This window comes from Xyrauchen texanus, chromosome 7 (genome assembly GCF_025860055.1).
Source record: "Xyrauchen texanus isolate HMW12.3.18 chromosome 7, RBS_HiC_50CHRs, whole genome shotgun sequence".
In the NCBI taxonomy this organism is placed as follows: domain Eukaryota; kingdom Metazoa; phylum Chordata; class Actinopteri; order Cypriniformes; family Catostomidae; genus Xyrauchen; species Xyrauchen texanus.
Genome location: NC_068282.1, coordinates 8,979,183 through 9,006,944, shown reverse-complemented (window position 1 = coordinate 9,006,944; position 27,762 = coordinate 8,979,183). Strand labels below are relative to the sequence as shown.

Sequence of the window (27,762 nt, the reverse complement as noted above, 5' to 3'; positions counted from 1 at the left end):
TTTTTTTTACCATAAATCTCCATTTTCACTTTCACATTCTTTCACATTTTGATATTAAATGTGAAATTTGAGATTTATGGTCAAAAAAAGAAAGAAAAAATAAATAAAGACTTAAATATTTAACTGTTTCTCACCCACACCTATCTATAGCTTCTCAAGATATAGATTTAACCACTGGAGTATTATGTGTTACTTTTATGTGGCCTTAATGTGATTTTTGGAGCTTTAAAGGTCTGATCACCATTCACTTGCATTGTATCGACCTACAGACTTGAGATATTCTTCTAAAAATCTTTGTTTGTGTTCACCAGAAGAAAGAAAGTCATACACATCTTGGATGGCATGAGGGTAAATAAATGATGGAGCATTTACATTTTGGTTGAACTATCCCTTTAAGGGGACATTCACCAGCAGAGGGAAGTGCAGTAGGTTTGTTCAGTCTGCCTGTGAAGTGTTTGTGGATACACATCGATACAATGAAGAATGTGCATAAGTAAAAAATTCTACTTTCATTTCTTCATACCTCAGTCAGGTCAGACTGGTTTTAGCACATTCTTGATGGGCATGTGATACCAAAACAAGTTTTTTAGACAAGGCTTGAAACCCTCTCTAAAAATGCATTGGGTTGTAGTAACTCAGGGTTCAGTCACACTAGAAAAATCACATAAGTCTCAGTATGTTGATCAGTGGTGATTTCTTTAAGACTGCAAGGGAAGCTCAGCTTCCCCTATAATGTCAAAATAATAATGGTCAAATATGTACTATTGTGTAAACAATTTATTGACTAAAAATGCATTAGAACACGTTCATCTCGAAGACGAGTTCGTTCAGAATCAGCTACATTACATATAGCAGGTCGGCTGACTCGATTTACTTCTCATACATTCCCGTAGCGTCAGTGCATTTCCCTGTTGAAGCCGAGCATCCATTGACTTCAATGGGGCTGCTCTGAACAGTTTTTTTCAGTGCTCCGAAAATAGACGGTCATTGGATAAATGCTGCGATTATGTCCCGCCCACGGACGCTCAGCGTCTCTGGGGGTGAATGAGGAGTGGGCTGGCCCGGACTCCGGGCTTCCGCGTGATGATTGGAGGATCTGTCGAAAGACTGCATCTCCTTTTGATTGACAGCGAATCTGTACTATAAGAAGTCACTGAAGCTATTTCGCGCTCAGTCCCATCGTGGATTCCTCAAGTGTAGTCGAAAGACAAACTGCTGCAACCTATTTCTTTATATTTGTTTGGCGAATTTGCTAGTCAATTTGCATAATACATTTCACACAATTATACACCACATTCCTTGTTTCAGTTTTACCAAGTTTAATATATTTTGTTTTAGAGCGTTCGTTCGTTCGTTCATTCATAGGGCAGAATTTACTTTTAAATAAGTTTATAATGTAGGCCGAAAATGAGCTTCCCCTCTTTGAAAGACCAGCAGCCGCCACTGATGATGATGGTCCTTCAAACTTTTCCGGGATGCATAAGGATGCCATATGCTTGGTTTACAAGACTGGATCACTATAAGTGACAAAAGTACATTGGATTACATTTACACCTGCATTTAGCACTGTGGACTTGTGATTAGAGCAACTGAAATGAATGTTACGCTGTGATCCAGTCAACATGCAAAGTCGGAATTTCCAACTTCCTACTTTGAAAAGTGTTATAGAATGGCAAACTTCCAAACTGGAAGCTCAGGCAGAAATTTTCAAAACCAAATTCATCAGAACACGGTAAATTATCTTCTCTGATCGTACTCCTGCAAAACAAATATTACTATCACCATTTGGGTTTTTTAAACATCATGCTCAGAGCACCGAACTAGAACACTATATAGTGGGCAATATCAAGTAGGAATATCCCATGTCTGATTTTGAAAGTAAAACACAATAAATACAAGGTGTAATTGCGGGGTCACAGTAAACCAACAAGCTTGAAATCCTCATCTATTAAAAGTTATTGAGAGTTTATACTTTGCAGTGTCTGTTGGAGAAAGCCATGCATCCCATATTAGACCTGTAATATTAGCCCAAAGCTGCAAAGTATTAATGGCTACTTAACATAAGTAGCCCAGAAAAATGCTGGACCATCAACAGAGCATCCGTTAATGGTTTACGGATAGAGTAAACCAGTCTTCCATAAACTAAATTAAATATTAAGATCCAATTAAAACAAGAGTGTGATGCATCATTTATCACAACATAAGGGCAATTTCTGCTGAGGTCTGGAATTGTTTGGAAAATATGTTAAGGATGTTTAGATTGAATGTGAATCGATGGTGTGGATCTTTGCCTCAGTCAGCCGTGTCTAAATGGAGACAGGGTCTCTGAAAACACACACACACAAACACACTCCTAAACAACCCCAGTTAGCCTCAGGAGACAAACCCAGATACTCCACAGCACATGATGCAACACCCAACAACATAACATTTTATGAAATAGCTTATTTAAAAAAATAAAAAAATTACTGACTTAGCAGTAAACAAATCTAAATTAAAATGTACTTATACTTTAAAACATTAAGTGCTTTATGCATTAATTTACCTATTTTTAATTGGAATAAATTACATTTAAATTAGTCGATTTTTAAATTTTCCAAAGAACATGCGAGTGGTGCTTGCCTGAACAAAACTCGCTGCCACGTTGCTAGTGTATTCTGGGTTGTTATGTGGTTGTTAGGTGGTTCCTTACTGGCCCTTGTCAAAATGTATGATATTCTGGGGTCCCTAGATATGGCTCAGTCCCTCATTCAATGTAAGTCTATGGGATTTTATTTTCACCAGTTTTATCGTCCGTCAGGCAAAAATACAAAAGTCTGTTTGCATATAAAAGTAATAGCACACTTCTTCTCAATTAGTCACAAAATTTGAGGTATCATTCATGTCCGTAGCATATGGTGTGGGACAAGGTAAAGTTTTACACTTAGGATTAGGTAGGGGTGGGTAAAATTATAGTTTTCAATTGCAATCTTCATTTGAACAATTTAGTAATTGATTCTTGAATCACAAGATTGACCTTTCACTCTATGCACAACCCTGCAGCCACTGGCTGCTGGTAAATATTCAGATTTCACTCACCAGTGATTGAGTACTGTAGTGGAGAAGTTATACGGAGCAAGATACTTTCACTGCGTGTTGAGAGTTAAAGTTTGAAAATGCCCAGTGGGACCTGCCTGGGCATTGCGCCTGTTTCTGTGTTAGACACAACAAAGAGCAACCTCAGTGCTGCTCTTATATCAGGGTTTGGTCTGATTTGAATTCTGGAATTGACATTTTGGTATTTTGCATTTGCATTTTAAAAATAAAGTGGGATCCAAACATCAGAAACCATCTGGGATTCAAAATCTTTTCATTTAAACTTGGAAGGAAAAACTGTTTAAATTGACTTTCTATTGTGGGAGATGTACAGAAAAGTATGCGCAGCGTATTTCTAGCGGGAAGATTAGCAGCTGTACATCATCGCACCATTAGCTGGATAATTCCTAGCCAATCACACATAAGCCATTGCTTTATAAGTCTGCTCACAATCTATCATATTGCTGTTTCAGTGTGCTAACACGACAACCTCCACCACCCCACCACCACCAGTTGAGTCCCGTCCTGCACGGGGGTAGGCTCCTCGCACCTGCCAACTTCTTCGGACCGCCAGACGGGGCCTACGCCAAAGAGAGACATTATTTTACTGTTTTATATTTGGTTTAACTCGTTTTGTGTGTCCTAAGATGAGATCAACATGTATGTATCAATATGTAATTGAATGATATCTATTTTAATACTTTCTCTTCTTTACAGTCAGTTTTTAATTAAAAACAATAAAAAACAAACATTTAATTCTAATCACACATGGAATCGCTAAAGAAATCATGCACGTCCTCTCTCGTTATAGGCACTTGCCTTAAAGAGACAGTATCGATTTAGCACGTGTTCTTTATTTCGATGTAAATACAAATTATGCAAGTGAGCAATAAACAGAACTATATATGCAACATAATATATGCAATTTCAAGACATTAATTGAAGGAATAGACTGAATTTGAACAATTTAAATGCTTAAATGTGACCAATTTGATGGAAAACTAATAATAAGATATAATTTGTAAAATTTGTCCTTTCTAATTGTACCTAGAATGACTCATAAGTAAGTAAAATGGACATTGTAACAAATGTACCCATATGAACCAATATGGAATCGAAATCAGAATCGAATCGAGAGCTTGTGAATCAGAATCGAGTCAGGAAATCTGCATCAATCCCCAGCCCTAGGTTTAGGCCAGATTATCAAGATTATCATTAATTTTATAACATTTAAAAACTTTATATATTATTTTATATAACTATCTATTAATAATTTAAAATAAAACGTATATAAACAGCTAAGATATTAAGCAAATTATAAAAGAGGAAAGATCTGATCAAAGCATCAATTTTAAAGAGTTGAGCTCTTGGTTATATCTCAGTTTGTAGCTGTAAGTATGCGTTTGACTGTTAATAAATAGAAAATTATGTAACAAATTATAAAGAGAGATACCATGCAGCCTGTGTTGCTCATATCATTAAATCATTCTATCAATCCTACATGGACTTGGCATTTTTACCCATATATGTCCAGCTCTTAGTGTTTATGACCTATGCTGCCCTTATATGTCAGCTGTGTTATCAGTCTCTGTCGTATTTAGGGACACAGACATTCTGGATTACTGCAGGCAAGCAGAAAGCAATGTCCCCATGAGGATGTCTGCACGGTGGTTATATAATACTCCATAATCCCCAGATATGCTGTATGTGTATGAGAGAAAGACTGAAAAAGAGAGCATCTGACTGAGAAAGCAGGAGAAAGCATATGTCAGGGGGGTTACGAATTCACCCACACCCAACCCTGTGTTTCCCTGTGCTACAGTACTATTACTTAAAGGTAAAGTATGTAGTTTTATTAGGGGCAGGTAAAAATATTGATTTCCTGATGCATCGCAATCTACATTTGAACGATCTCTTGAATCCCAAGATTGATTTTTTCCTCTATGTGCAGTGCTCCACTACAATGAGAGGAAATCATTCCTAAAAATTTCTATATTTGACAACTGGCTGGTAAATGTTTACATTTCACTAACCAGTGAATGAATTGTGTAGTATTCATCAGCAAGATCCTTTCAGTGTGTGTTCAGAGTAAAAGTTGCTACGTGTAATGTGTGTGTGTCCAAATATGATATCCACGCAACCAATTTGTCAATGAGTAATGTCTCTTTTAATACCCTTTCTGTTCTTTACAGTCAGTTTTTTTTTTTCGTAAACAATAAAAAATAAACTTTGAATTTGAATCAGGCATAGTACAAATGAGATAAAGCCATTTGAGACTCTCTTCTTAACATGTGCCAATTCCAGAAATGCCAGGTTTCCTTAAAGAGACAGTATCAGTTTTTAACACCTGTTCAACAAATGTAAATATATATACCCTGAAATAGTACAAATTATGCAATTACACAATAAACATGCAACAAAATATAATACATTTAATATAATATCATATTTATTGATTAAATGTGTTGATTTGAAACCACAATATTACCAAAATGACAAACTAATAAAATATAATTAGTAAAATTAATATGTTCATATTGTACCTAGTTAGAAGGTCCCTGTATAATTAACAACATTAACTGGGAGAGAATTTTTATTCACATATTTAAGCAAAAGGGACATTATAATTTAAATATACCCATATGAATTGATGTCAAATCGAGAGCTTGTGAATCAGAATAAAATCGAGAAATCTGTATCAATACACAACCCTATGTTTTATGTTAAAATACTTTCTCTTATCCCCCTTTTAATGCATAGAGACAGCTATAGGCAAGGCATTGGCTCAGTTGGTAGAGTGGATTGGCCACTAATCGCAGGGTTGGTGGTTCAGATCCTAGCCCACATGACTCCACATGCTGAATTGTCCTTGGGCAAGACACTGAACCCAAAGTTGCTCCCAATGGCAGGCTAGCACATTGCATGGCAGCTCTGCCGCCATTGGTGTGTGAATGTGTGTGTGTGTGAATGGGTGAATGAGTCACAGTGTAAAGCGCTTTGAATACCGTTAAGGCTTAAAAAGGCGCTATATAAGTGCAGACCGTTTACTGTTCACAAGATTCGGCATCCCCGAAAACTGTTGTTATTTTATTTTATGGGCATTATTAAAGGTATGTTTAAATGTATGTAATGTTACAATTGACAATTATTTATATATATATATATATATATATATATATATATATATATATATATATATATATATATATATATATTTATTTATTTATTTTTTGAGTGGGCCAACGTGTCAACTTCATGCTGTGAGTTTAGGGCAGGAATACTTGTGTGTCTCAAGTAATATTTTTTGGGAAAACTGCAATTGCCAATTTTCTTTGGTTCTGGTAGTGGCCCAGACATTACACAATTCACCTCTAACTCACCCCACGCATTTTATTTTCTGCATTGTCGGGATAAGTTGGTGCACAGGGACTGTTTCACCCTTATCTCTATTATGTCATTGGTATTTATGTAGAAAAACAAGTGTCATAACTTGACTCTTGCCAGCATTTCCAACTGTTTAGACAGCTAACTGTCATTGAGTTATTGTGGTGTACATGTGTGCTATGGGAAAGAAACGTTATCCCAGTGGGACCTGCCTGGGCATTGCGCCTGTTTCTGTGTTAGACACAACAAACAGCAACCTCAGTGCTGCTCTGATATCAGGGTTTGGTCTGATTTGAATTCTGGAATTGACATTTTGGAATTTGCATTTTAAAAATAAAGTGGGATCCAAACATCAGAAACCATCTGGGATTCAAAATCTTTTAATTTAAACTTGGAAGGAAAAACTGTATAAATTGACTTTCTATTGTGGGAGATGTACAGAAAAGTAAGCGCAGCGTATGTCTAGCAGGAAGACTAGCAGCTGCGCATCATCGTACCATTGGCTGGATAATTCCTAGCCAATCACATGTAAGCCATTGCTTTATAAGTCTGCTCACAATCTATTACATTGTTGTTTCAGTGTGCTACCACGACAACCTCCACCACCCCAACACCACCAGTTGACTCCGTCCGGCACGGGGTTAGGCTCCTCGCACCTGCCATCTTATTTGGACCACCAGATGGGGCCTACGCCAAAGAGAGACATTATTTTTCTGATTTATATTCATCAAATAAATGTCATCTTAAATTTCACTCAAGTCTGTGAGTCTTCCTGATAGAATGGAGACGTTAGACAGAATGTTAGCCTGCCTTAGTCAACATTCACGTTCATTGCATCTTTCTTCCATACAATGAGAGTGAATGGTGATTGAGACTGAACATTCTGCCTAATACTTTTGTGTGTGTGTGTGTGTGTGTGAGCGTGTATTTATCACTTTGTGGGGACCAAATGTCCCCATAAGGATAGTAAAACCCGAAATTGTTGACCTTGTGGGGACATTTTGTCAGTCCCCATGAGGAAAACAGCTTATAAATCATACTAAATTATGTTTTTTGAAAAGGTAAAAATGCAGAAAGTTTTCTGTGAGGGTTAGGTTTAGTGGTAGGGTTAGGTTTAGGGGATAGAATATAAAGTTTGTACAGTATAAAAACCATTATGTCTATGGGAAGTCCCCATAAAACATGGAAACACAACTGTGTGTGTGTGTGTGTGTGTGTGTGTGTGTGTGTGTGTGTGTGTGTGTGTTCCACAGAAGAAAGAAAGAAAAGTCATACAGAAGAAAGAAAGTCATATGGGTTTGAGATAACATGAGGTGAGTAAATGACGGCATAATTAAAACATTTTAGTGAACTATCCCTTATAGATGCATTTTCTTAGCAAGCTCCTCATTCATATATTCTTCATGATTCATGACATCAGTCATTCACCTCCCTTTCTCTTTTCTTCATTTGTGTCATGACAGTATGGCATGTGCATATATTTTTTTCTAAAGCTGTATCTGCCTTTCATTCATAACTCTGCATATAACACTTCCCTTGATACACCCACTTGTTTTTCAAAATATGTCCTTCATTCCTTCATCTTGCTCTGCTACATATCTGCTACTTGCTACACTATCACACCCTTTAAACACACATCTACATGTATAAAACCCTAGTAAATCTAGAGTAACACCGACCAGATAATCAGCCTCTTCCATGAAACACAAGCCCCTCCCACAAATATGCTCTCGTACCGTTACCAAATATTAAACCCAGGGATAATATGCGTAACTCGGAAGAATACACACGTTTTCCATTATTTAATTGCTTTATATAGGCACAGTTCCTCAGTTTTATCCATTCTAATGCTGGTAATTATCAACAGGGTCATTGTAGGTGATACAGGATAATCTGTTGTGCCATAAACACAGCTGGATGTGCTGGTTTATGGGCAAGGGCATTAGTGTGCATGTGTGCATATCTGGTCACATGCACCAGTGTCTAATGTAACCTCTAAAAAAGGGAGAAGTATAGATCAGAACAAGATTTACAAAAGATTTTAAATTTAATTGGTGTTTGCTTATGCAAATCTCACTGTCACAATATTAGGGTGTTTGGGCAATGTTAGGGCATTGCTAGGTGGCTGATATTAGAGGTCGACCAATAGTGGATTTTACCAATACCGATAACTAAGTTGGGTAGTGCCTGCTGATAATGATTAATCAACGTGTTTTTAAAATTGATACTGAATGACAAAATAACACTCAAAGCAAAATAGTGTTGAACTTTATTACAAAAATAAACTGTACTGACTGAACCATGAAAATGTATTATACTTTTTTAAATGAAATAAATAAAATTATATTAATATAACAATTCCGGTTGAAATTACGATTCCTCGTAATGATATTGGTTACTTAACAATTTCATTCACGATTCTTTTAGTACTTTTGAGACAGAAATTAAAATAATAAAATAAAACATTAATTTTGCATTTAGGTCCTATAGTCCTCAGCAGTTTAAACCAAATGATGATCATTGCATATTTTAATAGAACTAATTCTTCCAGAAGGTGTGTTTAAACAGATTTTAATATATTTTATTCACTCATTCATTCATTTTTATAAAAAATAATAATTACAACAAAACTCAATGCGTATATTTAACTACACATTGTCATATGATTCAAGTCTCATGAGTTAGACATGGTGAAATTAATCCAATTCAGTACGTTTTTGATTAACTGAATTGATGTTTTTTGTTCGGGAGGAAATGCTGTGTTTTGCAATATATATTCAAACAAACCGGCTCATGTTAATCATTCATTCGAGAATCTGGGTTCACTAGTCGCGATGTATATTTTGCACTGCAGATTCAAAAGAACCGGCTTGTGTGAGTCATTTGTTTGGTAATCTGACTACACTAGTCATGCTGTATATTCCGTACTGAAGATTCAATAGATCCAGCTTGTATGAGTTATTTCTTTGGAAATCTGGCAAATCTTCACGCTGTACACTTTGCGCTATAAAATGCATTTCGCACTGCTAAATAGCAATGCAGGATACATTCGCAGGGTATTTTTAATTATGCTATACTATTCTGGTTAGGAAAAGGAGGATATCTATCAAATTTCGATATATCGCGAACCAATAAATGACTAATCATATTGAGGTAAAACTCAATATTTCTAAATTTGCAACATTGTTTTCTGTTTATGTGATCATCTGTCCAACATCATAATTTTACCCCTTTAGTGCTTTATTTTTCTACAGAGTTTACACACTTGAAGTGCTTCAAAGGCTTGAATTTAGCTTTAAAAATTTAAGAACGGGAATACCTGGAAAATTGTTGTTTTGTTGAAAAGTGCTTGAAATTAAAATGGACCATTTTTCTGTGTAATGTGTGTCCATCAAAGATGAAATCCACGCACTCTACTTACGTTTACATTTATGCATTTGGCAGACATTGTGCACTTATTACAGGGACAATCCCCCCAGAGCAACCTGGATTTAAGTGCCTTGCTCAAGGGCCCAACAGTGGCATCTTGGTGGTGCTGGGGCTTGAACTCCCAACCTTCTGGTCAGTAACCCTGAGCCTCAACCACTGAGCCACCACTGCCCCAACGCCTCTACTATATATTCATTCAGTAAATAAACTGAGAGACTTCTCTCTCGTTAATAACGTATCACTGTAAGATGCTGGTTGAACTCTTAAAGTGACAGTACCATTTTAGTGCTCGTCAAACAAATGAATGTAAAACTCAATGTTATTACTTGTAAATTATACACATTATTTCAAATAGATGAAAGCTCTTTTTATTATTATATGTACAATTTTTCTATTTTTAAAAAGTTACAAAATATTCTATTAATGATAACAAATTATTATTATATATTTTTTTTAATATATATTTATATATATATATATATATACACACACACACACACACACACACACTTTCAAATACATTTTCAGGACAGGTTCTGTTCAGTTCTACTGCTTGTTCTGCATCTGATCAGCCTGAATGTAGACCACTATTTACGAAGGCTCATTTGTTTGTGATCTTTTCTTATAGAGAAAGGGATATGAGAAACTCTTATTATTTAAACTTTTATCATTTATATTGTATATTAAAGAACATTATTTTGATGAAAAATTGTTTTTCAATAAATAAACACACTTTTCTGTCATGCTATGTAATTTAAATGTTATTATATTGAATCAATATTATATAGAATTGTGAACCTCATATCGTATATATAGAACTGAATTGTGAGATAACCATATTGTCCCATACCTATTTCCGGTATATTTTTAAGTGTTTTAAAACTGATTCTGAATAAGCATCCTTTCTCTGTTCCAAACCCTATTCATGAGTTTAGAGATTTTAACAAACCCCTAACCCAATGTAGCAATAGTGATAGAGATGCTCACCTTTGCAAGCTCCACTAACTAGGAACTTCTGGCAACTTCCATTAAAGATAATCGAAAGTCAAATCTGTTTTTACCTTGCATTATCAGGAATATTTGGCCAATTTCATAGACAGGCAAGCGTATTTTAATAAATGTATTCAGCTTTCAATCAACTCAGGCCTTTGACAAGCTACTGTACTTGCCAGTTCATTCGGTTGTCGAATGGAGAGGGTGAAAAATGAATAAAGAATGAAGAAAACAATGTTAAAAAGGCGAGGAAAGAAACACTTATAAATAGTGAATGCATATGTGCTATGTAGGCTTCAAACACTGCAAATTCTTGACTCCTAATTGTCAGGTTTTGTGCATTGCCGTAGGCGCACACACACCACGTTGACAAACTCTCGATGCTCCTCGTTATACCGGTACTTTTGGCTGGAGGCTGCCGGTGGTTAAATTAAGCTAATTAGTGCATTGGTGACATGTGCAGACTTTTTCATAGTCTGTACACACTAGACAATACCACAAGGTCATTTTCTTTCATTACACACTGAGCTTGCAATGATAATTAGATGCTGGAGAGATGTTCTGTGCAAATGGGTTAAATATTATGTCTCTCTCTGTGCCACAGTGGTTTATCACCCTGCTGAGATGTTTATATAGGCAAAATACCCCAATACAACATAAGCTTGTCCTTTATTAAGTATATAAGCTGGCGCACTGCCTATATATTGTTCATCATTACTATGAAATATAGCGGACTGCAGACAGCTCAATGGGATGTGTGATGGTTGATACCACTAAAATAACTGCTGATTCACAGTTTTGATATCATTTATCAAAATAAACGAATACCCATTGGAATGTTTAGCAAAACCTTTCATTAAACCTTCAATGTGCTCATTAAAAGTCAAGGTTTCTTTGATGAATTTGGCCCGAATCTATTTCCCCTTACAAAGATTTTATTTTATTTACTGTATAACAATGCGAACAGTAAAAATCACATTGAATCTGACATTAAACACATTCAAATTAAATGTAAAATATGATACAAACTTCTTTGCATGTGACTTCATTGTGAGGGGTCAGTTTGGAATTAATGCCATTTTAAACATCAATCTAACTCAACAATCGTCCCAACTGTGCACTTGATTTGCCATTTAGATGATGGAGGACATCAAAACCGCAAAGGCAAGGTGCTGGACCTCAATATATGGAGCACCTGATATTAATAATAAATATACCAAAAATAAAATATAAATTACTTTATATCAAAAATAAAATGTAAGTTAATTTTAAAAAAAAAGTATTTTAAAATACATATACATTTTTATTTATTTTACATTATTTTATATATTTAATATATACAGTATTTAAATAATTAAAACACGTGTGTGTGTGTTTGTGTGTGCCATTAAATGAGGACAAATATTATATATATATATATTTCTGTAATTGTAACATTAGAATTTATTCTATAATTCATATAGCTGTTTACAAAGTCTAGTGCAGTCAAAGAGACTGGTGAGATATCTCATGACACTTATTTCGTTAATATCTTTCAAGGAGTAGAAACCTTTTTTGCATCCCTTTTCATGAAAAAAATTGGTTACAGCACCTTTAAACAGTCAACTATAAAATTGCAGAAAGTAACGTGTTAAATTTTCCAGTCCTATTTTATATTTATAAACATTTATTAAATAAAATTAACCTTACCTGTTCAGACCAGTAAAGGTCATATGAACAACCTCACAATAAATAAATAAATAAAATGGATTTGACCAGAAAATTGGGCTCGTCTGCAGTTTGAACGTAGCCAAAATTGCATAAACCCCTCCTGGCATGCCATTCATTTAAAACAGTCAACACTCTTATTGCTACAATTATGAGTCACTGACCAGCCAGGCCTCCATCGTTTCAACATGTCTTTATACGCTTGTAAAGCCCTCAGGAGATGATATTCCCAGCAATAAAAGACTTAATTCGGCCTAGATAAAAAAGCTGAATTACCTTTCATATGTTCAAATCAAAGGTTCACTATTTGGACAAAGAATTGCAGTTTCTCATTATATGAACTTTGGAATTAAACCCCAAGGGTGACTTCCATATGAAAGGGCTAAAACTATTGTTGGCAGTCAATGCTCCCCTCCTAGAGAGATGAAACTATAACAAAATTCAGGAGTACAACGTATCAGAATGGATACGAACTACAATTCCCACATTGGCAGAGCCTCTGAAAACATATGGGAGTTCTGCCAACATAGAGCAGAGGTTTGAGCGCTTTAGATGAAACACCATCTGTGCTTTGACTTAAATTAACAACAGTGTTAAGTTATCATTTCGCAAATAATGTTCCTCTAAAGTGACTTACAGTATAAAAACAGTTGTCCAATAGAAGTAGCCTGAGGCTAAGAACACAGGTAGTTAACACTTGATAAAACATCAATCACGATTGTCATTCACTTCATTTGCTGATCGGAAAGTTTTATTTTAAAGCCATATTTGACATGCAATTTGCATGTTTTACAACAGACTTTGATTTTCTTAAGTAGAACACATAATTAGACGTTAGGCAGAATGTTAGCCTCACAATGTTTTTTTCCGTAAAGTTAAAGTGAATAGTGACTAAAGGCCGAAACCTACTTCAAGCAAGTACGCCGATGCATGCGCAAGCCAACGCATGGCCAACATGTGGTCCCGTTGTACATACATTACGTGCGATCTTGCGTTGCTCTGGCGGTTACAAACCTCAGACCACAAGAGGGCAGTTGTGACCACGAAAATGGTGCTGCATCCGAAACCAGGAAAATGTTGCCTTTGGAGGCTGTATACGGAGGTAGGATAAAAATAAGGTGCTTTTCAAACTGTTCGGAGACCAGTTCCTTAAGAGTTCCATTAATTCAAAACAGCTGTCAGTTAAGCCAGTGGTTCTCAACCGGTGGGGCGCGCCCCCCCGGACACTCTCCCGGGGGGGGCACGAGTAGGCTACGATGGAAGGGAAAAAAAACTGAAAAAAAAAATTTTTTGGGCACATTTTTTTTATCACTAAACTACTGTCATAAAAAGTTATAGTTTTGTATATACATAACTCCTGAATAAAAATTCAAATGTGTTTGGACTGATTTAAAAAAAAAAGTTTTGAACAAATTTGATTGGTTTGTCGATAGTGAGCGCAAATGCAGGTGATAAGCATAAGCTGTTTCGTTAAGCGAGTCATTGAGTCGTTCATTCAAACGATTCGTTCAAGTGGCCGATTCATCAAGAATGAGACAGATGTTTGTGAATGGGTCATTGAATATTTGACTCAACCGATTCGTTCACAACACTGAATCATTCAAAACACGATTCAGTATTGCTGTGAGATGCGCTATGCTAAATAAATAACAATACATTGTTGAAACAGCAATATCTCCAAGTTTTGTTTTTCACTGTAAAAATGTCATGATTTTCCAATGCAAAGAGAGTGCCGCCACCTTTTCCCCCCACTTCAAGCACTGATCATCCTCCTGGCGGCTTTTTTTTTTTGTCAAAAGCGACAAATCCAGCGACTTTTACTGGTGTTTTTGGAGACTTTTGTGGTGTTTGGAGACTCGAAAGCACGAATCACTCTGCAGTTAGGCCTACTGTGCTCAACGAACAGCGGGTGCTGCTGTGAGCCCCTCTCCCGTCCAAAAGCACTCACAGGCGGTCAGTCTCTCAGTAGCCTCGCGCAGCAGTCAGAGCAGAGAGGAGACACACAGCCCTCCGCGTCCAGGCTGCAAATGAATCGCGCATGGCCGCCGCCGTTCCCGCCCTGGGTTACAGAGCAGGGTATAAATGTAAATGTTCACTCACTCTCACACAAAAATAAATCACTGCATTTAAATTGACTCACGACATAGCTTTCCATTCACTCTAGTCTAGTCTCTTGCCAAGTTCGCTTGTGCCAGCTCTCGCTAGTCTTATCAATCTCGATTTACATAGGCCTTTACTACAAAACCCCAACAGTCTTTTTAAAGACTAAACCCACAAACATTCTTTTTTAAGATTAGATCAAATCTCAGCCCTAGCCAGTATTTTTTTTTTAACTGCTAGGCAGTAGCTACACTTAGCTAAAACTACCCACATGACTAAGACACACACACACACACACACACACACACACACACACACACACTGACGAGGACTACAATCGTTAAGTATTAAAATAAAATCTGAATTGTCTGCAAAATAATTATTTTGTTCGTTTAATTAAAGATTGTGCCTAAGTCCCGACTGATTAGCCCCTGATACGTCTCTCAACATACACCACACACACAGTTACATATTGCCTAAACTTTATTGAAAACACATCAAAATGGAGAAATTTCTTGTGAGGACCAACAAGCCAACCGACGCACCACCAGCTGCAAAAAAGCTTCGAAGGTACGATGAAGCATACCTGCAATTTGGGTCTACAGTCACGGCTGATCTGAGACCTCAGTGTGTCATGTGTGCCGAGGTGCTGGCAAACGACAGTATGAAGCCCTGCAAATTAAAAAGGCACCTCGAAAACAAAGCATGCTGGCATTAAAAATAAACCAGCTGAATATTTTAAAAGAAAGCTTGATGGCCTCCATCAGCAACAGGCAACCATTTCAGTGCACAGCACTGTGTCTAAACAGTGTTTGGAGGCATCGTATGTAGTGGCCAAAAGGATCGGTAAACTGGGTAAACCGCATACAATCGCCGAGACTCTCATTTTGCTGGCAGCGCAAGACATGTGCAGAATAATGATAGGCGATAGTGCAGCAGCCAAACTCGGTGCAGTACCACTGTCCAATGACACAGTCGCTAGGAGAATTGTAGACATGTCCAATGATATCAGAGAGCAACTGATAGAGTTCGTAAAAAAGAGTCCTTACTACGCGCTGCAGCTGGGCGAATCCACTGATATTGCTGGGCAGGCACAGCTTCTCACCTATGTCAGGTATCTGCGGGACAAGGCGATTGAGGAGGATGTCCTGTTTTGCCGGCCTCTTCAGTCGCACACTACAGGAGAAGCCATTTTCAATGTCCTTGATATTTTTATCCGTGAAAATGGTTTGGCTTGGGACCGATGCGCTGGCCTATGCACGGATGGTGCGCAGGCAATGACGGGGCGTGAGCGTGGCCTAGCTGCTCGCGTTCAGCAAGTAGCTCCACTTGTGAAATGGACACATTGCATGGTCCATCGCGAAGCACTAGCTGCTAAAAAAATGCTGGTTCTCTTTGACTCCGTGCTGAACCAATCCGTGAAAATAATAAATCTCATCAAATCACGGCCGCTAAACTCTCGCTTGTTTGGGGTCCTCTGCCAGGAGATGGGGTCAGGGCACGAACAGCTGCTTCTGCACACTGAAGTTTGCTGGCTCTCCAGGGGGCGGGTGTTACAGCGGTTGTATGAGCTGCGAGAGGAGGTGAAGTGGTTTTTGACAGAAATCAAATCAGATCTGGCGAAGCATCTGGATGACACTATGTGGCTTGCGTCTCTGTCCTATTTGGTCGATATATTTGACCGCTTGAATGGCCTCAACCTGTCTTTGCAAGGCCGCGAAACTCATATTTTGCTCCTTGCAGAAAAAGTGCACGCCTTCACACAAAAACTAGACCTCTGGCATGGCCGCATCAGTCGAGGGAACTGCAACATGTTCCCCAGCCTTGCAGACTTTATCACTGATGCAGGCACGTCACACGATTTCTCCTCCCTATTTCAATCAGCGTCTGAGCACCTGTCAGCAATGAGAAAACGATTTGCGACGTACTTTAAAGAGGATTATCGCTCTTTTGCGTGGGTTCGAGATCCGTTTGTGTGCACAGCAAACGAGCTATCAATTGATATGCAGGAACAGCTTATTGAGCTGAAGAGTGACAGTAGACTGAAGGAACTCTTTAGCTCCTGCCCTCTTTCGTCATTCTGGGCAGCATTGATGCAGGAATACCCTGAACTCTGTGACGTCGCCTTGAAGATTCTCCTTCCTTTCGCGTCGACATATTTGTGTGAGGCAGGATTCTCAAAAATGACTGCACTCAAAACGAAATACCGCAATCGTGCACAAATCGAGGATGATTTGAGGCTATGTTTATCAAACATTGAGCCAAGAATTGAGGATCTTTGCAAGGCAAAGCAGGCTCAGGTCTCACATTAACATCACCTACCAGCAAGCTTCTGTAAAAAATGCAGATGATGCCTACTATTAGGCCTAGTAATAATAAAGCATAAATTAATATCAGAGGTCTGGTGCCAATTCCCAATTATAGCAATAGCCTAGTAATGATAATAGGCCTACTGATGATGATGATAATAATAATAGTAATAATAATAATAACAACAATAAAGCATGTAACCTCATATAATTATATAGCAATAACCTAGTAATGATGATAGGCCTACTACTACTCATAATAATACTAATAATGCCTGCAAGCTCACATTAGAAGTCTGGTGCTACTGCCAATTATAATAATAATAATAATAACAACAACAATAAAGCATGGGGCGGGAGCTTGCAAAAGGTTGAGAACCCCTGAGTTAAGCCATTAACTGATTAGGCAGCAAGTCAGCCCAGATGTGGTAGATGAGTCAATAGTTGAGGAGTGGGAAGAGACACAGAGAAAAAACTATTTTGTCTGGGGACAACAATTTGTAAATATTTTTTGAAAAGACTCAACTCAAATTGCTGCCTGAGTCCTCCATGACAGTTGTTGATTGAAAGAAGAAAATCCGCTCTAGCGCTCCTTGCGGCAATGCTGAGAATGCAGCGCGAACTTGCGTTGTGTTATGAATTGATCGCTGACACGTCACAATGCAACGACGTGTGAAATCGAGCTTGCGTAGCAAGGTGCATCTTCATTCATGTACTTGCGTAGAGTATGTTTGGGCCTTAAGGCTTTCATTCTGCCTAATATCTCTGTGTGTTCCACAGAAGAAAGAAAGTCATAAGGGTTTGTAACAACATGAAGGTAAGTAACAGAATTAAAACATTTTGGGTGAACTACTGTATCCCTTTTAAGAATGTAACTTTGTTTAGTTGAACTGTCAAAAAACATCCCACTTCCACCCACACGTGACAAAGAAATTCTCTAATGATACATAGAGACACTCACCATAGACTCTATAAAAAAGCAAAGGTAGTTAAGGCAGAGATGAAACAGCTGGTGAAGGAAGCACTGCTGTGTTTTTGCCTGTGGCAATAACTGTGACATCATTTCCTGTTATCAGCTCATTTTTATTCTGTTTGTGTGTGTAGGCATTTCACTCACTCCATCTATTATTCACACTCTAGGAATTCCATACAAGGAGACACATGTGCTTACACACACACGCCGCCTACACACTTTACACCACAATAAAGGTTTAAGGCAAACAAACCTTTTTAGTCAATGAGCTTTTCAAAAGAGATCCTCTTTGTTAAAATGGAAAAGAGTGTAGGACAAAAGAGTTGCTTAACTTCAGCTTCTCAAAAGTATAGATATATACCCACAAACATATTTTACACATAGAGAATCGAGATTTACATTTGTGTATGTTCTATAGGCTTGGGTCTTCTACATGATTTCATGGGAAGTCGGCATGTTGTTTCTGAGAGTTCCTGCACCCTAGGATTGGCCACATTATGCTGACTCACTGACAAGCGCCATCTCCTATCAGACATTTTTGCATCAGCTCCGGTGTGTTTACCCTTATGTTTAGCACATCCGGAAGCAAGTTGCATCAGCAGCAAGGTAGACTCAGGTTTGGATCCCAGATGGAAACCAGGTAGTAATCGCATTCACAGTGATGAGCGTGATTCAGTGGTTGCATTTCCCCCCTAACATAATTTAACAGCCTGATCTCATGAAATTTAGGTGTCAATGGCAACAATTCTGCAGTCCAAAATTACATGCATCATTGCCAGTTTCCCAGTGAAATGTCCAGTAGGGGGTGCCAAAAGCAAATGAAATTATGTTGTTATCAGATGAGGTTTTTAAGGTGAATATTAGGTTAACTTTTTAATGAGTAAAACGTATCTCCTTAACCTAAAACTTTAACCTAAACATAGCCAATTGTGTCTTAAAAGTAAATGAGAGGTGAACAAAACAGACCTTACCCTTAACCAACACCTAAACTTAACTGAGAGTGTTTTAAAAGCAAATTTGAAAACATGAAAAGCACATTTACTCAAGCAACCACATAATTTTGTATCACTTCTATGACAGATTCACTTCTCTTTCACTCCAAACGTCCTTGACCGGACTTAAGGCTTGGTCTTCGAGTCCAAAGTCCAAAACACTATCAAGTGAGCTACCATCCTACTAATCGTGTTGGAATATGTGTGTAAATGTATGTGAGTCTGTGAGTAATAGTGTGAAAAATACGTGTTTATAAAGTCAGGAACAACCATAGTACCCATGATTTGTGTGAATGTGAACAAATACCCTCTAGTATCAATTTCACCAGGAAACTGCAGCAAAATGTAGAAAGTGCCATGTAAAACTCAGTTTGTAAAAATGTGGTTATAATAGACTGAACATTACAAGACTAGATTGATTTTTACTCCACTGATGGTTAGGTTTATATTTAGGGTTTGGGTTGGTTGCAATTTATAAAACATTAATTCCTGTTTGCTGTATTACAGACTGTATGTGCTTAATACAATTCACATCACTGTGACCATTACACCCGGAAAATGGGAGAAGGATATAGCTGCAGGCATTGCTCCAAAATGGGCATTAATGATATAGGGAGCCCCTTACCTAACCCTTTTCCTAACATTAACCATGAGTGGAAGTGAACCCCCTCCCCTTTTGGAGTTGGTGCAACCCCCTTTTTTGAGTAACCATGCCATCTTCTGGCATATCCCCACCCTCTTTTGGAGATTCCACCCCCATTTAGAGGTCTCCAGCCTGCAGCTATACCAACTTGGAAAATGGAGCTCACACATGCCGATACGCACGACAACACTTACAGTTTTCACCAATGGGGTCAGTGTTTCAAAATTTCTGTAAGCAAAGACCGATTTTAGCTAAAGGAATGTCATCCAACTTTTTCAGATTTTACTGTGAGATCAGTCTGGGGTCTCAGCTGCTACTAATGTAAGTTTTTGTACAATCCCAGATACTGCTCATTTATTCAACAATCAACAATCCAGTTAATGCTATCCTTCTGTACCCTGTTCTCCATGGCAACAACGCTCACATCTGCATGCTAATAACATTCGCCTATCTCCATAACAACTCTGACATATTGTGTCTCCCTCCTCCTGCTAAGAATACACTCTTTCCACCTATCAATAATGCTAAGATATACAGTGTCCATGGTAACAACTTTCTCCTCCCCATTACCAATCTCTTACAGCATGGTACAATCACCTTTCTATAGTGGCAGGACTGTCCTACAGTAAGGTGATTTCCTCACTGTGATCAATACACCCACCAATGGTGCAGTGTCCTTAGAATTGGTGCTCATGCATTCATAAGCTGTCTGTAGAGTATTTACTGCCCACTAGCCCTAAGGCAAAGCCTGAGCCTTTTGACACCAAGGTACTTTCAGCACAGCACATGTCACTGAGAGGGCATGTGGTGAAACCACTGTGGGGGAGAGAACAAATAGTCTTTTGAATGCATATTCTTTGTGCATATTCTTGGGGTGATTTATAAAGTATTTTACCAGAATCTTAAAAGAATAGGTCACCAAAACTGATGATTCTAACAATATTTAACCACCATGTTGTTCCAAGTCAAATAATATTCTTTTTAAGAATAATTTGTAGAATGTTCTACATTCTTTCCCCTACAAAAAAAATTGAATGGGAACTAGAGCTGTCGATTAGAAGTTGACCGATTTTGTCAATACCGGTAACATTTGTTTTCTGCACACAGCATGATAGTGTGTACAAAATGACAACAAGCACGGTTGATCTCCTTGTTTCATCCCAAACTACAATTATGTCTGCGATTGCCGGGAACATTCAGCTGACATCTCACCATCACCCGAGAAGCATTATGTATGACGGTTAGTAAGACGCACTGTTTACACAGCGTGTTATTATTTCACTTAATTTCAATTAAAAAATTTAATACAAAGGTCCAATATATTCCACAATCCACAATGTGAAGTTTTAATAAACTCAAACATGTATACAAGTTATATATCTTCAGTTATTTTTAACACAAAAAACTGTAATTAACAATTCACAAATTTGTACTAAATATAGCCTAAATGTATTAAATACACTGAACTTAGAATATTTTAAGAGGAAAATTCCAATACTTGCATTTCTTAAAGCTGCACTATGTGTAACCAGTCCTACTCGACCCACTCAGAGCGGGATTCGAACCGGCGACTCTGGCATGGGAGGCGTGAGTGCGCTAACAAGGAGGCTAAAGGCTACAGCACCTAGCGTCGGTTGCTAGTGCACCTCTTGAGGCTAAGGGAGTGAAGTTTACACATACCGTACAGCTATCGTGTTCCAGCTGGCTCCCGTTACACTCACCCCCCCCCAGGTCATGGCACCACTGTAGCCGTTCCTGCTCGACCCACTCCAAGATAAAAACACTTGAAAATTAGTGGCCGACCGATATGTGTTTTTTAATGGCCGATGCCAATGCTGATATCCAGAGGGCAGGTGGCCGTTAGACCGATACAATGCCGATATAGCACACAATTTAATATAGTAAATAACAAGCATAAAATTGCAAACAGTTCACACAGCAGTCCAGCAAACACCTAAGGAATGTCCACATTAGCAATCGTATTTTCTCAAAAAATACTGAATCAAACCAATTGTACCTACAGTGCATAGTGCGGGAAGAAAACTCTGGATTTTCGTGAGGTTCGTTAAATACATCTGTTTAACGGAGATATCTGTATATTTGCAAATGGTATATAATACAAGTTTTTTTTGCTATTTGCCTTTTGTCATTAGAAAAGAAAGTTCAATGTGACAGGGAACTGTTGATGAGTGACTGTTAAAATATGTGCTTTAGACACAAATAAATGAGCACTCCACAGGATGCTGGATCTGCTGAAGTTGTGTGAGGTAAGGTTATTACATTTGTTTAAACGTGATATGCGCATATTTGCAGACATATATGATGGTATATGATATTATGGCATATGATATGAAAAAAATCGGCCAAATGGGAAAATGAATCGGCCGATGCTTAAAAAAGTCACAATATTGGCCGATATATTGGCCTTGCCTAAATATTGGTCGACCACTAATTAACGTTAACAATTTATTGATTCATTTATCGTTAATTTCCACGATGAACGATTATGAACATGTCTGAATATTGACATCCCTACAAATCTTACGTAGCCTATGTAGAAACATGAATAAGATGAAAGAACTGCAGTAAAAGATTTTCAGTGAATACTGACTTAAGAATAACCATTTGGGTGATTCTCATGAAAACTGTCAAGAAAATCTCCTGGTCATATTTAACCCTAAATCAATGCAAAAATAAAAGAAAATATTTAAATATTTTTTGCATAAAAAGGTTAAGCCTACATTTAGGTTCATTATGATTTTTTTGCATTGTGACAATATTTTCAGGACACGTAAATCCATTTTACCCCCCAATTCTTATTACCATAACATGTCCGGACATTTTATTTTAAAATTTCTTTAAATGATGATTCTTATTACTGCAATACAGTCGTTTTATTTACTGTATTACAGAATGCTTTTTTATTAAAACCAGCAGAATTAAAAGCAACATCACAGGAGTACAACTATGATGTATAAATATGTTGCAGTTTAAAGAGGCTTTAAGCGATTTTGGCCATTCTAGAATTTCCACAAATTGAGCCATTGGATTTACCACGCCCCCCCATTTGCGATAATCCTGCACACCAAAGATACCAAATTAGCTTTATTGAGACCGACATCGAGCAGGACTGCTTGTTAAAAACAGCAGCAAAATAGCAGCCTCAACTGACAACTGTTGTAAACAACATGCTATAAAAATGGCATTAAATGGATAGTTCACCCAAAAATAGAAATTCTCTCATCATCTACTTCACCCTCATGTCATTTCAGATGTGTATGACATTCCTTCTTCAGCAGAACACATTTGACGAAAAACTGAAAAAATATCTTAGCTCAGTAGGTCCTTAAAATGCAAGTGGATGCAGCATGCAGCATAAACGTCATCCACAGGACTTCACTGGTTAAATTAATGTCTTCTAAATTGAAACAATCACTTTTGTTCCAAAACAGATTAGTATTTAAATACTTTTTAACTATAAATCATTGCTTACGGTCAGCAGCAGTATACACATATACAAGAGGGCAGAGTTCACACAGTCTCTTGTGTGACATATTCATGTTAGCATGTTCAGACGTAATCTCAAGTTTTTTTCATGGTTGAGACAATGGCACAGAAACACACTGTTGTGAGTAAACATACAGATACAAATACAGATCTAAGCCAAAACTGACAAAGCTTCTGTACAGAGTTCCTCCAACTCAAATGTAAACAGCGCGCTCTTCCATGTGTATAGCACGTGCATCTGTTCTCGCATGAGCATGGCAATGCAATACGATGCGATGCGATGCGATACGTCACGCGCGTAACTGCTGCTGACCAGAAGTGATGATTTATAGCTAAAAAGTACTTCAATACTTATCTTTTTTACTCCAAAAGTGATCGTTTTGCTTAAGAAGACATTCATTTAACCAGCAGAGTCCTATGGATGACGTTTATGCTGACTGTAAGTTCTTTTTAGAGCTTCAAAAGGACATATCACCATCCACTTGCATTTTAAGTAACAACTGAGCTAAGATATTTTTTCAGTTATTGTTAAAATGTGTTCTGCTCAAGAAAGAAATTCATATGCATCTGGGATGGCATATGGGTGAGTAAATAATGAGAGAAATTACATTTTTGGATGAACTAACCCTTTAAGCCTCAATAATTCACTGCAACCACAAGACTGTGAGAACACGAAAAATGACTGACAGTCAGAAAGCATCAGAGGCCGCAGCCCACAGACACATTTTTGTTTGCTGTTTACAGAGTCTAGAGCTGTCACAAAGATCGGTGAGATATCTCAGGACACTCATTCAGTGATATATTTGTGGAAGTAGGACATTTTTTTATTTACCATTCCATTAAATAAATCACTTACAGCACCTTTATACACTATATAGTTTTTCATAATGACACTATTTCTTGCAGTGAGGCTATGAGAATTTGGTGTAAAATTTGCATAACTGTCATGAAAATAATGTCATAGTGTAAAGATAAAATATATTTTTTTAAATCTGTATGGCCCAAAAATAGACTTCAGGCTACATTTTAATATAGTTTTGGAATAAAATATGACCAGGACATTTTCTTGAGAGGTTTTGAGGATCAAAAAACATTTTCATTTTTGGAGCTTAACAACCCCAAGTCCCCATCCACTATCGTTGTAGGATAAAGAGCAGCGGAACATTCTTCAAAACATTTTCTTTTATGTTCCTCGGAGGAAAGAAAATCATATGGGGTTTGGAAGCCCATGAAAGTAAGTATGTATTTGGGGCGAACTCTTCCTCTAAATTTACACATCAATTGAAGCACCTGTTTATACAGGTGCATTCTGAGCCAGATGAGCGCGCTGGCACGCGCACTCCAGCATGTTGCCAGTTCACATTTCAAAACTCTCTTTATGACAATAATATTGTTTGGCAACAACATTCCACGTTTAATTGGTGGAATAGAACTATAATTTTTTCGAGCATCAAAAAAATACGAAGTTTTCTCAGCTTACCTGGTTTGACGGTCTTAATGCGGATCGGCTCCCGAAAGTGGCGGATCACCGCGTGCGTGTCTCGGTTCGTCAGCCCGCTGACAGGTGTCCCGTTCACCTCCAATAACACATCCCCGTAGTAAGGTAGTCTCCCGACGTGGCACACTAGTACGTCCAAGTTCATCTGACCAAGAAACGGGAACTCTCCGTGCTCGGCGCCTCCGAGGATCTCCACAACATCACCGAATTCTCCGACGCTTCCCCACGACACGGCGCATTCCTCCACTTTAGTGGACCAGTGTTTCTTCCTCTTTAGAGTTTTAGACATCATTTATCCTGAAAGTTTCAGTGCAAAATCAAGAGAACACTTTAAAGCCTTGCTTTCCGGTGTGTTGTTCACTTCACCGGGCGTGGGGATGAAAAGATGTTCAATTGTTTCCAGCCCATCTCAATAGAAAGACAGCAACTGTCTCGAAAATAACAGATGAAAGGGTCCATATCAAAATTTCTTTGCTACCATTATAAGTTCAGGACAACATTTAAATTGCTTTTATTTTTGCTTACATCAAAACGTTATTAACTTTACGTTATGCGAAGCTGCTGTTATGGCTACATAATTAATTACATTATTATTAAATCATTAATGTTCCCAATTAAGTTCACATCCACAACATCACGCGTAGCTGACTGAGATACGCGATGACAGATGTCACTAGAGCGCGATAAAAACCATGACAGTTTGTGTCAAGTGCCGGAATGTGCTGTTAAACGGTATCTCACTGGTTTTTCAATCAACAAAAAGCGACTGTGTCGTGTATATTCGGTTCTTGTCTGGACTGTCCAAACGACCGACGCTCAGTATCCTCGCCGCTCTTCGAAACGCGATGCTCAGTGCGTGTTTGGATGTGTCTGAGGCGTCTTCATTCCTGGCTTTAGCTGAACCGTCAGCTCAACACGCCTTTATGAACCCTTGACAAACGACCTGCTTGAGAATAAAACCTGTCGATCCTCTCTTTACGAGGTATCTATCACCCAGTGAAGCCTCAAATGGTCGCTGTTATTCTGTCAAACACGGCGCTGCCCCCTCAGATCTCCAGACGCGGCTGCTACTGTTGCTCTCTCAGCTTGTATTTGTCAAATGAGGCGAGTGTGTGCGTGTGCGTGTGCGTGTGCGTGTGCGTGTGCGTGTGCGTGTGCGTGTGCGTGTGCGTGTGCGTGTGTGTGTGTGTGTGTGTGTGTGTGTGTGTGTGTGTGTGTGTGTGTGTGTGTGTGTGTGTGTGTGTTCACGCACATACTTAGAGCAACCAATGCAGCCTATAACTGGAGGGCTGCAAGAAGGTTATATAGAGTGATCAATCAACTCATCTGGTAAATTAAGACCCAAAGGAACCAATTAAAAAGGGGATAGTTACAACTAAATTCTGATTGGATGAGCCATGATTTAAGCTGTTGTAAAATCCCCAGTATCCACACACCTGTGACCTTGATATGTTGCTATGCTGCATGGCAACCATAAACAGCCTAAAGTAAGGCTAGCTAACTAACTAAGCAGAAGATTTTTGAACCAATTAAAAATCGGATAGTCCCAACTCTTAAATTCTGATTGGATGAGCCGCGATTTAAGCTGTTGTAAAATAGCCAGTATCCACACACCTGTGACCTTGATATGTTGCTATGCTGCATGGCAACCATAAACAGCCTAAAGTAAGGCTAACTAACTACTCAGCAGATGATTTTAGAACCATCTTAAATTCTGATTGTGAGAACCAGAAGCCATTACGCAAATATAGCCAACAGAGTGCAACAGTCTGGTATTCCCATTAATATTTTCCATTGAGGAATTGATTTTTAAAGACAGATCTCCCATGAGCTCTGAGGTTGTTAATCCTCTATTGAAGCCATCAGTCTGCTTATTTTTAAGGCTGGGTATTGATACAGATTTCCTGATTCGATTGGATTCCGATTCACAAGCTCTCAATATGGTTAGATTCCATTTTAGATTCAATATCGATTCAGATTCCAGTTCTAATGTGCCTTTTGCTTACATATAAAATAGATTAGCTCCAAGCTAATGCTGGTAATCTAACTATGTACATGTAGAAAATATCAATTTTACTAATTATATTTGATTAATTTTTCATAATTTTTAGCTTTTTATAAATAAAATAATCTTTACATTCAGTCAATGAATATGATAATATGTTGCATATATTATATTTTGTTACATGTTTATTGTTTAATTGGATTATATTGTACTATTTAAAAGTATTTATATTGATTTGCAGTGTACATGCCATAAACCATCGTTGTCTCTAAGAAAACTGGCATTTCTCTTTGTATATGAGCACATGTTGCGAATGGCTTTATCTCATCCATACTATGCGTGATTTTAATTAAATGTTAATTTTTTTGTTGTTTTTGATCAACAATTGACTTAATTAAATATTAAATTATTAAATGGCAAATACTTGTTTTCGTATGATTCTTGATACTTGACTCAGTCAACCATGACTGTTTAAGGTGAAAGTCCACCATCTTTGAACGTTGGGTGTTGTGTTTGTCTTATTACAGTAGTTTCACACATTTTAATTTGTAATTTTTTAAGAACCTCGGAATAACATGCAACTGTTGACATGGCCGTTATTTAGCATGATGCACAACTTATATTTTTTTCGCTTGCAGTGTTGGTTCTCTCGTGAATTAATGTTTTTTTATTTTTTTTATTGGGAAGTACCTTTTCTCATGCCCAATTCCAAATACGCTCTGATTCCACATGGTGGCGCACTGACTCTCCTCGATCCAGGTGGTGGAGGATGAATTTCAGTTGCCTCCGCTTCTGAGACAGTCAGTCCGTGCATCTAATCACATGGCTTGCTGAGCACGTTACTGCGGAGACCAGGGCTGGACTGGTAATCTGGCACACCAGGCATTTTCCCGGTGGGCCGATGCACTTTGGGGCCGATCAGGGGCAGACTGGCCATCGGGAGAACCGAGCGTGCCAGTGGTTCGGTCGTGAAACCTGCCGAATGGGCCACGATAAGCTAATATGTGCCGATGCGTTATGCAGAATGGACCAGAAAACAGTGCCGAGATATGCAGAAAAGGACAGCGAGGACCCACTCAACAACTTTTGGGCCAGTTGCCATGTAAAATCCCAGGCCAATTTCTCTTCCCAGTCCATCCCTGAAGGA

At 38.0% G+C, this 27,762-nt stretch overlaps 1 protein-coding gene across 2 annotated transcripts in view; it reads right to left on the bottom strand.

Annotated features, from left to right (window-relative positions):
• Positions 1-25,682, bottom strand: part of LOC127646661 (membrane-associated guanylate kinase, WW and PDZ domain-containing protein 3) — a 186,611-nt gene extending 160,929 nt beyond the window's left edge. For both annotated transcript variants that reach the window (XM_052130456.1, XM_052130457.1), the window contains exon 1: positions 24,593-25,682. In XM_052130456.1, coding sequence (XP_051986416.1) covers positions 24,593-24,902 — 310 coding nt within the window. In that variant the 5' untranslated portion in view covers positions 24,903-25,682. The remainder of the gene's footprint in view (positions 1-24,592) is intronic.
• Between the last annotated feature and the right edge of the window lie 2,080 nt (positions 25,683-27,762).